The 17,217-nt window shown below is 35.1% G+C and overlaps 1 protein-coding gene across 1 annotated transcript; it reads left to right on the top strand.

Annotated features, from left to right (window-relative positions):
* The first annotated feature begins 11,673 nt into the window (after positions 1-11,673).
* On the top strand, positions 11,674-16,218 carry LOC142344659 (uncharacterized). The gene is made up of 2 exons (XM_075396490.1): positions 11,674-11,955; positions 15,303-16,218. Exons 1-2 carry the CDS (start codon positions 11,909-11,911, stop codon positions 15,937-15,939), a joined length of 684 nt encoding a protein of 227 aa, XP_075252605.1. The 5' UTR covers positions 11,674-11,908; the 3' UTR covers positions 15,940-16,218.
* Positions 16,219-17,217: the final 999 nt, after the last annotated feature.

Raw genomic sequence — 17,217 nt, 5'->3', positions numbered from 1 at the left:
TGTATTGTTTATTCTCAAGAGTTAGCTGCAAAAAATTCAAAAGAATGTACAATTTCATTCGTTTTTATATTAGGTTAGAGAGTTAGTAAGATTGAATAAATTGAACTTTATAGCAGTTTTTTCCCTTCAGTATAGTTTCATTCTGTTTATCAAGTTTTTCTCTGGATCCGATTTCTTCAATCTTTGTTAGAATTACTGACAAGTTTTCGTTTTTTGGGTGCAAGACATCGGCATGCGGGTGGATTCACTTGACTGTCCGAGCAGTTGAGATCATCTACTGATTGAAACACTGGTGTAGTAGGTGTCTCTGGTGGGAAATTCAGATAGTTTTCACTGTAATTAAATTCACAGTCAGGGCTATCAATATTGGGAATTTTCCAGAGAGCCTCGGTTCTTTCGAGATCTCTCCAATATCCTTCTTGATTTTCGTATAAAGGTATTTCTTTCAAGTCGTAGTCGTAGAAGATCTTCCGAACATTTGCTTCAAGAACAGAGGTGTCAAATATAAACTCTCTGGTGTAATTTGTTATAAAATCCAATGTGTACTGGGAGCCTTTTAGTAATGCTTTTTCGAAACGAAATGACTGGATGAAATCTAACATAACTACCGGAAGAGACATGTGATTTGATGTAACCCAGGTATCGTTTGTCCATCCTTGTTCAATAATAACGATTGTTTCTTTCCTTTATGTTTCGTAAGCTATTGTTCTTTTCTCTAAGCTTTTCTCGCTTTTCAGAATAATAGCTACTGGAGACATTTTGTTTCTTATTTCAAGAACTGCAACGAAAATTTAACTGTTGAAAACGACAAAGTGCTCAAGGAATATAAATAAGGAATATGTTCACTTTTCAACACTTGCGTATTGTGGTTGAGTGGCTGAGTGGTTGAGACATTTAACTATATGTCGTAAAGTTTTATTTGTTTGTACAAAGTTTTGCACTAAGTGAAATTCAGAACAGGCGTAAACCCAGACTGATAAGCGTTTGCTTTTGGCAAACAACTTAACATAGTATATTTTATTATCTTAAAGTTTTGACAAGGACCCCAGAGATAAGGTGTATTCTGTTCAATATGTTGGATAAAATGCATAAGGTTTTTATGGTATTTGGTCTTGGTATTATCACTCCTCGATCAAAGTTCAATTTCTAACATTTGCTTTTATTTTATTGTAATTGGGTGTCTTGAAAGCTATGTACTGTAGGCTATAGTTAAAAGACGCTAGAGTTTCTTTGCAATAATGCTTTTATATTAAAATGATTTAGGTTTTGAGGAATTATTATCGACCAATCACATTTTTATAGTGATCAAAGTCTAGCAGCTCTGTGAGTATGTGTTTTGTAGTACTTCAATTTTATTTCCTTTTCCAACCATTCATTTGATTTTATTCTCTTATAATAAACAGTATATCACCTGAGTGCATTAAAATGGAAAAATCTGAAACTCTCAAGAAAGACATAGAATTCTGCGATCAGTTTATTGATATCTCAGAAACTGCAGAAAGAATTGTAAGGGTCTCAACTAAAACCTATGAAACTTCTGGTACCTATGTTGCAATAAAGCTGTTCAGAAGGAACAACCAAAGTGATGATGATTACAAATTCTCCCAAAGAGTAAACCTTTCTCTTTCAGAATTTGATAGACTAGTGGAACATATCCACAGAATCAGAGATCTGATCGATACAAAAGACACAGAGGTTCCTTTATCAGTACAAACTGAGCCTCCAAAAGTTACATCGAAGGCAATTAAAAGAAAAGAAGGCGAGAACGATAAATTTTTACAACATATTCGTTCAACCAACGATACGAATTCGGAAGACGAGAGTCAACCCCTATCGAAAGTCAAGAAAAATCTAGCACACAAAAAGAATTTAGCCTACAAGATAGAAAAATACAATGGCTGAAGCAATGTACAAACGTTCTCCAGATTATTTTCGACAATTTCAAAAATCATTTCGCTTTCTTCTTTTCTTTTGTAAACCAAACTTGGACAAAGATAAATTGCTAATTTTGCGTTTGCATACCACCAAAAAAGTTCATTTTGTCACAACTCTTCTGTTCATCACCATGTTCTAATTTCATCTGAAAATCTATCAAGCTTAGAAGGAACCGACAGCTCAAAAGCTTATGCAATACCTTGTTTATTTACCTGCTTTAAATGTCTCATTTAGGATTTGGACGGGTTCGTTGTTCACGGGCCAATTTTGGAAAAACTTATTGACGCAGTTGACTACTGTCTACAACAACAGAATCTGCACAGAAACTTCTTTTCTATGAAGAAACTACCCAGCATTTGCCATGCTGTAAAGCAAAAAGTTCAAACTCAAACTGACTTTGTACCACTTTTGACTAATCAACGCTTTGTGGAGATATATTACAATGAACACTACGCTGAATTTTCAAAAATTATTGATATTATACTTAGTGGCTATTGTTCGCTTAATGTTGGCAGTGAAACGTTGTTTGTAAAACTTGTATTTGAACAAAAATACAAAAATTAAATTTTCTTTGCGATCGTTTTTTTAACTGAAAACAGAGGAGTAAAAAAAATGAATTATAGCATATGCTTTGCAAATCGTAGTAGGTCATCATCATTCATGTACATTGTGTAAGGGTATTTATTGCTAAAAATAACATGAGCAATATAAATACAAAACAGACCACATAGTTTTGAGTTAGTTTTTTGAATTGGCATCAATGTACACAGTTGAATTACTTCTCCATAGAAACTGTTTAGCCGTCTGTAAACTGCAAAGTAGAATTCCAGCGAATTTCCCAATGGATCAGCAAAATAAATTTTGTCGTTTTTTTTACAGATGAGTAGCCAATGAGTTCCTATAGTTCCAGCTTTCGATGCATTGACCACAATAAAAGAGTCTGCAAATAGCTTAGGAAAACTATCAGCTGGGAATACTCCGCAAAACAGAAAATTTAAATGAACACATTTGTTGATCAATTTGGCAATTTTAACATTATCAATATTATCCATTAGTCACTGGGTATGTAATAAGAGTGTTTTTTGTGACTTTTCTCTCAGATGACACGTAAAATGTTGAACTTCGTTCTCCCAAAAACAAAATTTCAATGTTATCTGTCAGTGCTCTCGAAAACGTTAGCTCAACTGAAATTGAACAGTTTGTCAATTCAGGGTGAATAAAATCATGTGATGCTTCCTGTGTTGAAGTTAAGTCAAAGGCCATAATAAAATGGTTGGGATAATCTGATAGAGATTTACCAGGACCACCCTTATCAAGAAAATCCAAAGCCTCAAGCGTATTAAAATAAAGCCTTTGATTAGAGGCGGTTGAAATGGGCGTGCCAACTATTGGAAGGCCGTTACGATAAATAACAATTTGACTCAAATCAAACTTCTGATAATGAAAAGGTGTTGTTCGATTTGTTCCAAGGTACGCGCGGTTTGTTGTCATTGCGATAATCATTCTTCGAATTGGTTCCTTTGAGAAGACATCTTCTTGTCTCCAACTTTGAACACCAGTTGTAGCTAAAAATGTTCTTGGTAAAACCTCTGTATAGCGATACACTGCAGGTGTTTTTAGTACAGTCTTCTCAATTGCCGTCAAAACATGATCCGATACTGTCATTTTTCTAACATACAGATTTGCTTCAATTATTTTTACTTTGTAATGTTTGTTTGACTCCGAAATAACAGCAAAATCATTTGTTGATCTTCTGAATGAAATTCTTAGAGTAATACCACTAAGCAGGTGTTTATCACACGTTAGAATGTCACTTGATGGTTTTCCAATAAAATAGTTTTCATTGGAGTTGGCTACGAGGGCATTTCTTGCTGTAACATCCTCGGCGCGACCGTCCGTCGGTGCCATCAATTTTAGCTGGCTCATCCTCGTAATAATATCCTTGACAAACTAGCCATGTGTTTTTTGCAGTTTTTCCTGACTAAAATTCTGTTTCAATGAATGCTTTGTGTGCATAATTTCCGTTTGTGTTGGAAATTTTAACACCGTTAGCAGATACAGTGCATTCCGAAAATAAAGAATGCAGTGCGTTGTTGCTTAAGTATGGCGAGTCTGTATTTGTAGCATCAGTTCCTGTCCTTAAATCACCGTCATTGTTTCGGGAGATTTTGCATTTAATTTCAAGGAGAAGTTTTTGCAAATCTATGAAATTGTTCCTGTCTCCCATAACTTCAAACTCAAGCATTGGACCATCCGGGGAATAGGAAGGTCCAACTTTTTGAGTAAAAGCATTATCAAAAGTAACTAGCAGAGGTTGTTTTTCAAATAAATCAAGTGTGGTGTGTGTTGCCTCAGCGGGCAGTAAATTAGTAAACATTTTGAACTTTAGAGAAGAATTGAGACCGACTTCTCGACAGGGGTTGTTTTCTGTGAATGGTCTTTGAACGGCTTTTTGTCTGTTTTTTCTGGATGTTCTTCTTTTTGACCAATGATCCTCCAACTTGTTTTCTTACAGTCTTTTGCACAGTCGATTTTATTGCTTGTTTTGGAGACTTTTTCTTTGTAACAACCTCTACCAACTCAGGAGCTGCTTGAACAATTAATTCACGTCCAATCTTTTTGGCTACAGGCCAAAGAAACTTTCTTGCAATCGGTAATGCGGCTCTGCCAATACCTGCTGCTAAAGCCCCAAAACCACTTCCTCGTTGGCGATAGTGTCCTGAAAAGTATGGTGATACCGATTGTTGATGATAGTAGGCTTCCATTTAATCGATTTTTTTAAAAATTTAATGTCAAAATAACTTTTCCCGTTCCAGCGAATGGAACTAATTGTCCGGTTTCTGTCCGCAATTGAATTTCAATTGACTGAAAATTTTTTGATAATAACTTTTTGTATTCCAAGTTGCTGAAGACAATTCTGTGTGTTGGCTCTATTTCACAGGGGCTACCGTTTTTCAGGCGTTGTTTTGAATCAATGACTCGAATAAGAGGAGCTTTAGTATCACCTACGTATTGATACTCAATTATGTTAACATAAATAAAAATCAGTTGCTTCCCTGCAGACAAATCAAAAGGATAATCACCAACAAACGTTTTTTCTTCGTCTTCTGTGATGGTCAGATTTTCAAAAGTGTCCAACATCTTGTATCCAATATGATAACCAGACCCATCATGAATACCGTTGAAACCTAGGATGCTTGGAATTTCGTTGTCCGGAAAAGTAATTCCTTCGTTTTTACCAAAAAGAGAAACAAAACTTCATTGATTTTGTTAAATTGAAAGTCAAAATGAGGCAATCCGGTAGCTGTTTTTAAGGATCTCAAAAGATGATCACGGTTTTCATAGGAACCAGTTCCAATGATAGCTCGTTCTCCTCCGTATGGTCTGGAGACAGCATCAAATGGAATACTTTTCTCATAAAACTTGAGGCCTTCAGAGGAAAAAATCTTTAAATCACTCTTGTTCACTTGATTTATTTTTGCTGGGAAGATAATTTCACTTAGAGCAACTCGCCAATCCCCTTCCAAATTAATTTCTTCATTGAAATAGTTTTTGAAAGAAGACAAGGTGTTTTGAGGAAAAATATTCATAGAGGCTGATGAAACTAAGTGAACGGTGAATTCATTCATGTTTTGTTATTTCACTACTGTTGTCTCTAACTTTGACCAACTCTAATTCATAAAATTTTCCTTTTACTGGCTCCTGGGATGCGTCAATGAGACTATAAGTAGGGGGATTTGTTGTAGGTATATCGTAAATCTCAAAAACTTCGTTGGTAAATGTTTGCTTGTATCCTTTTCTAAAAGGAAGATCCGCTTTTGATATTCGCACAAAGTCCCCAACGTAAAACTTTGGTCGGCGAACTAGTTTTGATGAATCATTAAAAATTAATGATATCAAGTAAGGAACGTCTTTTTTTGTTACTTTATTCGGCGCCAATTTCGTTACTCTGTTGACTCTAGAGTTAATGGTTTGTACAAAGCTCTGCAATTGATTAATATACGAGTATGTCCATTTGTCTTCTAAACACTTGTATATCAAATTCTTGAGCGAACGTATATTTCTTTCCGCAAATGCTGATTTTTTCTCGCTGAAAGTTTTATAAACTTCAATGTCATTTTTCTGACAAAGAGTGCTGAATGAGCCCTTAAATTCTGTACCAGCATCTACCCACACTTTTTTAGGTTGCTTGTTCTTTATCATTTTCTTAAACGCATCTGCTGTAGTTGTGGCGTACTTCGATTTTAAGGGTTCAACTCGTAGATAACGTGAGAGACAGTCCACCGCAACCAACAAATATTTTACATCTTTGTTCTCTTTTGCTAATTTATCCACATAAGCCAAGTCTAGCGACCAAATCTCGTTTATGTCATAAGCAATAACTTTCAGTGTTGGAAATCTTTTTCTATATTTCTTATTCTTTGTGTGGGCATTTTTACCCTCTAGAAACAATTTCACTTTACTTGGTTTCAACTTTGTGCTTTTTTGTAGATTTTTTATGCTTCCGTATGCTGTAGGGCCTTTCGTATATTTTAGCTCAAGCAATTTTTTCTCATTCGTCGAAAGACTCCCAGTCCTTCTCCTCTTGCTGAGTTCTGTCTTCCTTTGAGGTTTCGAAACCACTTCCGGCTTCTGAGGATTCCTCTGCAAGTAATTGGCTGGTTTGTTTGTGCTTGATTCTTTTTGGCGCAAAAGTTTTCTTTTTCTCTTTTTGTTTGGTAACTCTATGAGTACTTTTCCGTATCGCAATTTTAGCATTACTGTTGATCACCAGGTCTTCTTTTATGTTTAAAGCCTCTAAAATCTTGAAATAATCTGGATTATTTATTTTTTTAATTGGTTGCTGCAAATCATAGAGAAAAATAGGGACATTTATTCCTGTCTCGGCTCCGTCAACAATGAAATTTTCTTTTTCGTCTATAACAACTTTTTTTGATTCTTTAATGAGGTTAACTATTTTTTCCGTCCTGGTAAGTTTTGCTGGCGCTAGCATGTTGAGATTTTGAAGAATTTTGTCTGCATGTACTTTTGACAACTCAGTAGGATCAGTTGTTTCCCTTGTATCCAAAATTTCTTGGTGCTCTTTGTCAGGGTTTTCATTTGGTCATATGCGGTTCAAAAACGAAAATTGAGCACCTCTATGCTGAACTCTGGGATCATTTAGAATTTGTGAGGAATATGGTTGCTCCTTCATAAACTGATTTTTGGGAATCAAAATAAACTCTTCAGCAGTTGACATTGCTTAACTCAAATGGATGAAACAAAATTTAATAATGAGTTGAATGAGTTCCAAACCGGCTTTTGTTAGTAATAGTGCTCGCCGTTTATCCATTGATGACTTTTTCTTGAGAACACCTTCATATATGTGTCTGTGATTTTCTAAGTCTCTTACTTTCACTCTAATATGGCCCAGTAAAACATTGTGAAGACATTCACACAAAACCAGTATAGCATCACTATAACAACTACGCAAATATTTCCTTAACTGTTTTGGCTGCAAAAGCACCATTTGCTTCAGTATAGATAATTTTTTCTCTTTCATTGTTTAGTGGAGTTGTTTCTGCTTTATCAGATGGAAGATAGAAAATTGATTGACCTGGCTCATTGATATTTGAACAGTATCGTAAACAATCAGAAGTTTTTGGATCAAGATCGATAAGCAAATGCCCAAACAGTTCTTTCGTTGCCAATTGATAGCAGTATTTTAAAAATTTAACGAGGTTCAATTGTTTACCTAAAAATTCGACTTGTTGAATATCACGGGCTGATTTGAACAAAATGATGTGTGTCGTGTTCAAATCTATTGTACGAGACCACTTGCTCTGTTGGTAAAGGTTGTGCTTGATATAAATAACATTAATGTTTTTGTGACGCCCTGCAGTGGCCAATTTAACAAATTCTTTGTCATTGTAAATTTCTTCGCACGAGTCGTCTATTATCAGAAGACAGTTTGCAAGACTATTAAAAATTCTAAATTGGCGTACTTTTTAAACGTAACACCAAGTGTTTTCTCCATTTTGATGTACATTTGTTGCATTTCTCGGTATAAAAAACTAATGTTGTTAAATTTTGGGTAAAATGTGTTTCCAATCAACATTTTGAAAATTAACTCTGTTTTGCCACAACCTGAAGGCCCTACAACGGCCATGAAGACCCTATCTTGCGTAGATATAATTTTATTCATAGTCTTGGATTTGGTAAAATGTATCCAACTAAACTTGACAATTTTGATATCCAAACTGAAGTTTCTTCACAATTTGGTTTTAAAATGGTTAATTTAACAATACAAAGTGATATCAGCAGTAAAATAACAAACATTTGAACAAAAAATACAACTTCTGACCGTGGCAACGTTGTTTGATTACAAAATTTCCATGAAGATTTGCTGCTACTTTCTTTTTCAAAGAAACTTTCTTCAACAACAGCGTCAACTTGATCAACTGTTACCCCCTCCATCTCGAGACAAAAATAATTTTTTTAAAAAAATGTATTGAGAAAAAGTCACTCTACATAAAACAATTCATAGCAATTGAACTCAGTTAGAAAGTCTTTCATATGAACCATAAAGCACTCCGGGAGTCTCTCAGTTTTGTCATAATGAACAATTTTGTGTACTCTTTCTTCCCTCACCAAGTGTTGAATCTCCTTCGGCAGTGAAGGATCGTTCTTGTCTACTTCTTCACCAACCGGGTGTTTCGACATCAGTAAGAGTCTCGGAGGACAGACTCTGGGTTGAGTTTTTGACATTTTGCTTTCTCCACTGAAGAAAAGGTTCAATATAATATACTAAATGAGTAAATGAGCGAATTTCGTCCTCAGTCAGCAACAATTTAACTTTTCTCTGTAAAAACTGGTTTCCGGTTTTTATGGTTTCGTCTTTGGAAATTGAAAGACTCAGATTCCCGTCCCCCGTAATCAAGGCGCAAATTGTTGAACTCGGTGACAAGGGTGCTTCCACTTTCGTCAATTCCTCTCTCATTTGTTAACCAGATGAAATACAAAATGGGTTTTTCTTTCGCACAATGTTTGTTGAAAATGTTTTTGCCCTTTGAATGATTTTGACAGTTTTGGGTTAAATAGTTCACAGATATTGAAGGACACGCGAGTGAATTCAGATCAATAATAGAGCACTCAAGCAAATCTGACAAAAATTTTACTTTTTCCTCTCCCTTAGCGTAGAATATTGAACCCGGATTCCTCAAACGAACGCTTTGAATCATTTGTGTGAGATAAATATAGGGATAGTTTCCTGTTTCCCACTCAATGCCGTGCAAATTTCTAGTCAACCAACTGAAAGATTGCTTTTGTTGAGTTGTTAACTCACTATAACTTGTTGGAGGTAAAAATGACACGCAGTCGAGATAGTCCTCAGTGCAAACACCAAGTTCTTTAACAATAAATTTTTCTTTTCTGTGACGGAACCCTTCAACGTCTAACACAACTGTTTTGCTGCTCAGCATTCCAATAAATGAAAAATTGACGGATTAAAAATCTTTATATATAGGCAAAACAATGTTCCCGACAAATGACCACTAAAACAGTTGCTGCTTTTCCACGGAAGCATATAAGAGTAACCAGGTCCTTGTTTGTATCTTTCGTATATAAAACCCCCAGCGTCGTGCAAAACTGCATGTAACCGAAGGACTTTAAAACTTTTAAGTTGATGATCTAAAGACGAGTTGTCAATTCCAATAAGACCACCGTACGGTCTAAGTTTAAGCGCAATATCGTGATCAAAATTTTCTTGATCGTTAAAGAACTCACATGCTGATAAAAAGTAATTTAGGCAAATTGAGTTTTGTGGGAATTTTTGCGCTACTGTTAAATAGTTTTTGTGAATAATGGGTATATCTTTGCTAGCAACAGTTGGGTGGTTAAAATGCATTTAACAAAAAAATTGGAGTCAACTGATTAGAAAATGAGAAACTCAAAAACTGTTTAGAGTTTGAAACTGTTTGATGTAGGTTTGGTTTTGTTTCTTTTTTGGTACCTTGTAATGATTATTAACTTCAATGTTTCTAGTTTTGCCAGTTTTCGTTTTTTTTTATTGAACGAGTAATGTTAATTCATAAGAGAAAGCTCATTTGTTTCATAGCTTTTACCTTATTTCTACATTTTATTATCGATTACTTTCTCGACCCCGTCTTCAATGTTCCGGATGTACCAGGTTAGTTACATTATAATTTTATATCAAAAAATTTTTTCTTTAATTTGATTTCTCTAAATTTTTGCTGAGACAAGAAAGTAGAAATTGTTTGTACAAACACCAACCAACTTTCCCGGTTAGAAAGGGGAAAACAAATTTCAAGTCAAAACATGAAACTGTTCGAAGAACTAAATGAAACACCTAAGTTTTATTCCACTCTAAGTCAGAGAAATTCTAAGAGGATACCTAAAAAAGACCATGCCTGTATTGTAACGGGGGGGGGACAGGTCCCCCCCCGTTACAAACCAGGCATTTTCACTACTACTCTAGTGACCACCTTCCAGAATTTCGTGTGGTTGAATTTTTCTCCATTCATTAGTTCGAGCGTTAATTCCCTCGATGTACTCTCAAGGATAGTCCGAACACTTCGGTATTGGATTTAATTGAGCTTAATGGGCATATAAATTTTACGCCCCCAGCTGGCATATATATAAAACTGGCATATATATAAAACTGTGGTTGTCATTACAATTTACCGAAAGAAGTCTTCTGTCTATTGAAACGCATGTGATCCTCGGCTAACATTCAACTCGTTTTAAATAATTGTTTAAGCTCATTCTGCTTGTTTTTCCCAACCGTTTTGTTAATTCCACTGATGTCTACGTTGTGCAGAATTCTTTCATCATCCCGCCCAAATTCCAAACACACACACACACACACACGCGCGCGCACACACACGCACACACACACACACACACACACACGCACACACACATACACACAAACACACTCCCAAAACTATAAACAATGTTACTTTGCACGACTGAATAAAAAAAATTGATTAGCTTTTCAAACTGTCATAAGCTCAAGTAGAAACTTAGGAAAGCCCAAATATCAATATAAAAAATTCTCAATATACCCAGTTTAAGGTCTAAGACCGCAGCCACCTATGATCAAACCGACTTGGGTCGCACACGGGAAACATTGCGCGACCCAAATTACAGGGTCTGGAAAGTGTTATAGTCGCACAATAATTTGGACAACGGCCGAACAAATGTCTAATCAGGAACCAAAGTCTGAGCATAATCTGGAAAATAATTTCACGACAATATGGACAAGGGTTGATCAGATAACAATTACTGGACGTAATCTGGACAATGGTCGCATAGAATCTGGGCAAGCGTCGCACGAAAGTCTGATCAGAGACCAAGCTCTGGACAATTGTTGCCCCAAAAGGGGGTTAAAGCACATTAACGGAAAGCTTCAATTCGACTGCAGATTTATATATTTATATTGCATAGAGATGTTGGCCAATGAGGCTGATTTATATTAGTTTTTAGATTTTTAATATTTTTTGAAATGATTAAAAATTAAAATGAGAATTATTAAAATGATCGGATAAATCCGATACTCCATTGGCACTTTTCTGTTTACTTAACAAAATTTCTCACCTATACTGATGCAATAAATTTTATATTGATTAGTTGAGCAGTTCTTACTATCGAAAAAGGGAATTATTATTCACTTGTTTAGGTAATCAAACTTGACTGTATTGGCCGTATTGAACTCGTCAAATTTTCACGTTTTGCGTGTTTGGTTTTATTTGATAAAATAGTTTTGGTTGTATTTGATGCAAATGTTCAGCAGTGATCATGATAAGAATATACATGATATAAAAAGAATATGTTTAAACGCATTAAAACAAATTCAGTTTTTATTAGACTTAAATTTTGTAACGAGTTGATTGTTGATCGTTGCTCTGGCTTGTTTGAATGGTATGAACTAAAACGTGTCATTGAGTTATAAACGCATTTATAAGTAACTAGAATGGCATTTCCGAACTCAACAAATGCTGCAAACAACCCAGTTGCAAGGTACTTATTTTTGGGGTCTTTCCCATTATAGCCCCACCCCCATCTTAGTGGTCAGATAACCTAGCCCCCCCCCCCCATCATGGTAATCATACCATAACGTGGGGCTATAAATTCATGGGGGCTATAATGGGAAAGACCCCATTTTTGCATTTGTTTTCTTTTTCTTCATTGTTATTCCCATAAAGTTTGAGGGAACCGATTTTTCAGAAACCGATAAATCTAGAACTTTCTCTATTACTCTATTACTCGGGAAATCTAGGATTATAATGATTGGGTGGGTCCACTGTTTTTTTTAAATTTGTTATTGTCGACAAAGTGTATAAATCAGTTAATTGCAAAACCAGGATGAGAGATCCATGCTTTTTGGATAAATGTTTGTCAGAATCTTAATTATGCAACCTCACGTTTTAATTCATAGTGCATCTATGAGTTGGAGACAGAGACCGGAAAAAACCAGCTGAAGATTACATAAAAGACTTAGTAGCATCAAAACTTGTATTTTTTATTCTATTCAGTAGTTTTTGTACGAAAGGAACTCCGCTTCAGACCATGAACTGAAAAACTTCTCCTAGTTTCAAGCAGAACAAGTTCTTTCAAAAAATTAATTGGACTACTCAAAAATTGTAACTTTTAAAAGTTGGCGCCATTTTTTCTTTGATGCCATATAAACTTTAATTTTGCAAATTCTGATGTCAATCCTAGTTTTGAGTCAAACAAGAAGCTAGTTTCGTTTATAATAAGTTTTGCTCATCGTGATTACTGATTTTGCTCAAACAAACTTTTCAAAGCAAATGTTTCATTCCGATTAGTCTTATCGTGAAATTTAGCTGAGATCTGTACCTAAATAACCCATTTCAGTCTCTCTCTCTCGCTTGAATTTTGGTGTGAACATGATCCAAATCAACCTTTTTTTCTTAACATTTTTGACTAAATGTAGCTAGAATACATGAATTACAAAATTGGTTGAATGCTGTTTTTGTCACCCATTATCAATTATTTTGATAGATTGCACTTATTCAGATCAAGCACTTTTTCTAAAGTATGTTAATCGTTGGTTGACCAAGTGCTCTTAGATCGGCTGTTTAGGGACCATCATTTTCATGAGCGCAACTTATCTTAATGAGCCTAAATTTTTGTCCAAATTTGAACTGAGAGATTATAAAAACACGAGGCAATTGATTTTAAGATTTGATGCAATATAGTATTGCAATTTACCCTTGTGTTCATTATCAAAACTTTGCTGTTATTGTCTGAGTCAAATTTATCAGTTCCAAATACACATTGTTTAACACAACTCTAAAAAAATAAAATTTAATGAAGCAATGTGGAAGAACTTAAATATCTTATAAAAATGACAAATGGCAATTAAAAAATAGCGAAGAAGTTCTCTTTTGTGCAAAAATAGGGGCCATTTAATTTCGAGTTCGGAAAGCTCAAGTTGGAAATCTGCTGTCTTACGCCTTTGTTATCTTACAAAATAATATTAGTTCGTTAATATTGAAATTCTCTCCTTGAGAAAAATTACGGCTAATAATTAAGCTAAAGGAATTCATATCGTGAACACTTTTTATTACCTCAAGAGCAAAGAGATTCAGCAAAAAGGAGCCAAAAACACGTCCAATATTGATACCCCAAAAATGAGCAAAAATAGAAAAATTGAAAAATGTAATACAAAAATCTATGTACTTCGTGGTAACCGAGCTCTTTTTTATACTGAACAAATAAAGGCGTATTACAAAACTCATAAGAATAACTAAAAAGAGAAAATGAAATCCGAATACTAAACAAATATGTATTTCTTATTAGGGTTAGATATCTCTTCATTTTTAATCAGTTTTCTATTATTTGTTTGATCTTGAAAAACCTTATTGCCGCAGTGGATTCTATTAGCGAATTCAAAACCAATTTCAAACTAGTTGAAACAGATATAAGAATCATTGAAGACGGTAGTTGAACGAGAATGTTATCACTTAGGTTACTTATATTTTTAGTGACAGGTTTTTAAAAAATTATCAGGTTCTGCGGAATTCTCTTTTTGCACGATTCGGTAAAAATTTTCCAGTTTTTGCTTCTTTTACGCCTTTCAAGTTTTGTATCCTTTTACGAAAGGTAATAGTTTTTAAGTGCATTTTTGATTAACTAGAACCAAAATTGTAACTAATTTTGGTATTTTTTGACTTTGACAATGTGCAACGGAACGGTATGATTTTACAATCAGATCTTTTAGATAAAGCGATATTCCAGCGTCGGGATTATCGTAGAAGACGTTTTAAACGTTCTTAGAAGATAGCCGTCTTCTTGTACGATCTTGAAGTTTTTAGAACTCAAAAGATTGTGGACCTAAATGTGCAATTTTCTGGAACAAAGACCATTATGAATCATTTATACAAATTTATTCAAATATGGGATATTTGATTTGAGTTGTGCTTCTTCACTCCAATTGTTGGCCGGGCTTTTTTTCATTTGTCAAGGCCTAAACCTGCGCTAGTTATAAAATTTGATAATTAATTGAAACATCAGAACTTCTACTGCATTTTTTGGCTCAATGCGCCAATAATGTCTGAGCAAAAAGGCTAATTAACCTAGATCGCAATTCATCGTTTGTAAACGTAAAAGAATGACCATTTTGTTCGTTATTAGTCAGACAAAATTGACAAAAGCAGGTTACTTAGAGTTGGTATGTTTGTTCGGTTTTAAACGCATCATAACCGTCCGTATGTTCGATTTCTTAGTTTCGGTTTGTTCCGTTTCTTAGATTCGGTATGTTCGGGTTCAAACAACAAGAAACCATGAAAAGATGACTTTGACTTATCTTCTGTATTTAATTTTTGATGACCATATCAGGACTCAGGGTGTGTGAATTAATGGACTGAATCTCCACCAATATTCAACGAGTCTTTTAAAAAGTTAAAATGAAAAACAAGCAAAGCGTTTATATTTGTTCAACCAGTTTTATTAATGAGCTAAGGAAGAAAGTTTACAAATTTTTATTTTAATTTCAAAAAAATGGTCTCCAAGAGGTACGTTTGAAACTCCTGCGATTAAAAAGGTATCACGAAAATTGAATTCATAAAGGAAAAACTCTAATTTTTATTGAAAAAAACCGATGTTTAAAATCGAACATACCGAGTCAAAGAAACCTATCATGTCGAATGCAAGAGACTGACTGCGCATACCGATGATTCTTATTTTTGAGAAGAGACATACCAAACAAACCAAACAAACTACCGACAATTTCTTATCTGGGAAACCATACACACCGAACATTTCTTACTTCGTTTTTATTTTTTTTCTGGACAAGTGTAGAAATTGATAGAGTCTAATCGAACTGTTAATTTTCTATTCAGACAAAAATACGACAAATATGGACCATACGGAGCTAGGCTTGCTCTGGCACAGAAAGCCCAACTGCGACCCAAAGAAAACACAAAGCAGAAAATAATTGTAGCCGTCATCTACTTGGCAATCATGCTAGGGTGCCCGATATGTCTGTCCACGTACTACTTGCTGTTCTTCGAAGTGTCCGTCGGAGAGAGCATTTTGAACCAGGGTACGACCACCACTACCACCACAACCACGACTACGGATCCCAGCCTTGATAATGGTGGTGCCGGTGCTGGTGATGATGGTGCTGGCGACGGTGGAACCCAAACTGGAGACGACGATGACTTAACCCAAACCGGAGATGTAAACGTCACCGAAACCGGAGATGTAAATGCTGTCACCGAAGCTGGAAATGTAAACGTCACCGAAACTGGAGATGTAAATGAATACGTCACCGCAGCAAGAGACGTCACCGCAGCAGGAGACGTCACCGCAGTAGGAGACGTCACCGCAGCAGGAGACGTCACCGCAGCAGGAGACGTCACCGCAGCAGGAGACGTGAAATCTTCAACCCAAACTGTGGACGATAGTGCAAAATTTTTAACCGCTTCATCTGTTACTATTAACGCGACTGAAACAGTCACTAAAGCTTCGAAATAAACACTTAGTAAAAATTAAACTATAATTCAAAACGAAGTCGACCGATTTAAATACTTTTTTTTGCTAAAATGTAAGATTTGTAATAAAATGGGCCTTCATAAAAATTTTTCAGATTTCATTTAACCTGATGAATAATGAGATAAAAGTAATTAAAGTGTTAGTAATAAATTGTAATCTTGATTAGGTATTCATTAGTTCAAATTGAAGAAACGTTTACATGTGTACAAACCTATACATTCAAAGGACCGAAATATTGTTAAAAGATTTTGTCAAAATTGATGAAGTTTTGCCATTCATAAGTCATAAAAAACCATATTTTAGCCAGATTTTGTAAGATTATCCAATCAGTACAATGCTGGAAAGTTTTTTTCTAGTCAATAATTTGGTCTTCAATTTAATTCTTGTCGTTATTTTCTCGAGATTTTTAATTTGCCGAACGCAACCGGCTGTGGTTCATTTCAAGAAACAACTCTATACCTGATCAACAGTGCTCAGGTTGAGGTGCGAAGACGACACGCCCTCTCAACACGCCAAATTAGGTAGTCTGAGAAAAAAATGCGAGAAAAAGAATCTGATCAGATGTCATGTGATCAAAAGTGAATTTGGTCTAGGGTGGCGTGCTCAGAGGTCACATTTTTCTAAAAAAAACTCGTCAGAGGTTACTTTGGAATGAAACGGTCTGTAACAGATTTTGTCTGAGACCTCAAACTGGTCGAGACAGATCAAACATCGAAATAATGCCAACTAATATTAATTCTAAAAATGTCGCCTAGATAATGATGTGAGAGAACGGTTGTTGTGTGGGCAGACCAAATTAAAGGTGAAAACACTCTTTCGTTAATATCCAATTCAATCTTTTTTCGCTATATATAGCAACGTTTTATCAACAAGGCAACATATAAGTAGACAAAGTACATAGCATTGGTCATAGCAACGTATTAGCTCATCGATGATAGCAACAAGTGAGGGTTTAGACGGCAAGGTTTTTTTTGATGCTCTTTTACTGGTTTTTTGTCTGATGTTATTGACGTCAGAATCGATCAACAATCGTCTAAAGAACCTAAAAATATTAAGCCGAAAACCGCCTTATTCGATACATATGGTATTATTTACTTAAAATTAGGTTATACGAACTTTTCCGGAAGCTTTTGTGTATATTAGACGCAATTCTATACGTAATTTAAATACTCCATTCTGATTGGCTAAGAAAAATGACGCAATTTGGTATATTTCTCGCTTAGATTTATTTAGTTACTAACATCCTCCGGACCAGAAGAA

The sequence above is a fragment of the Convolutriloba macropyga genome, chromosome 1 (assembly GCF_964194025.1).
Source record: "Convolutriloba macropyga chromosome 1, txConMacr16.3, whole genome shotgun sequence".
Classification (NCBI taxonomy): domain Eukaryota; kingdom Metazoa; phylum Xenacoelomorpha; order Acoela; family Convolutidae; genus Convolutriloba; species Convolutriloba macropyga.
Note: the sequence above shows the minus strand (reverse complement) of the source record. Positions and strands in the feature narration are given on the sequence as shown.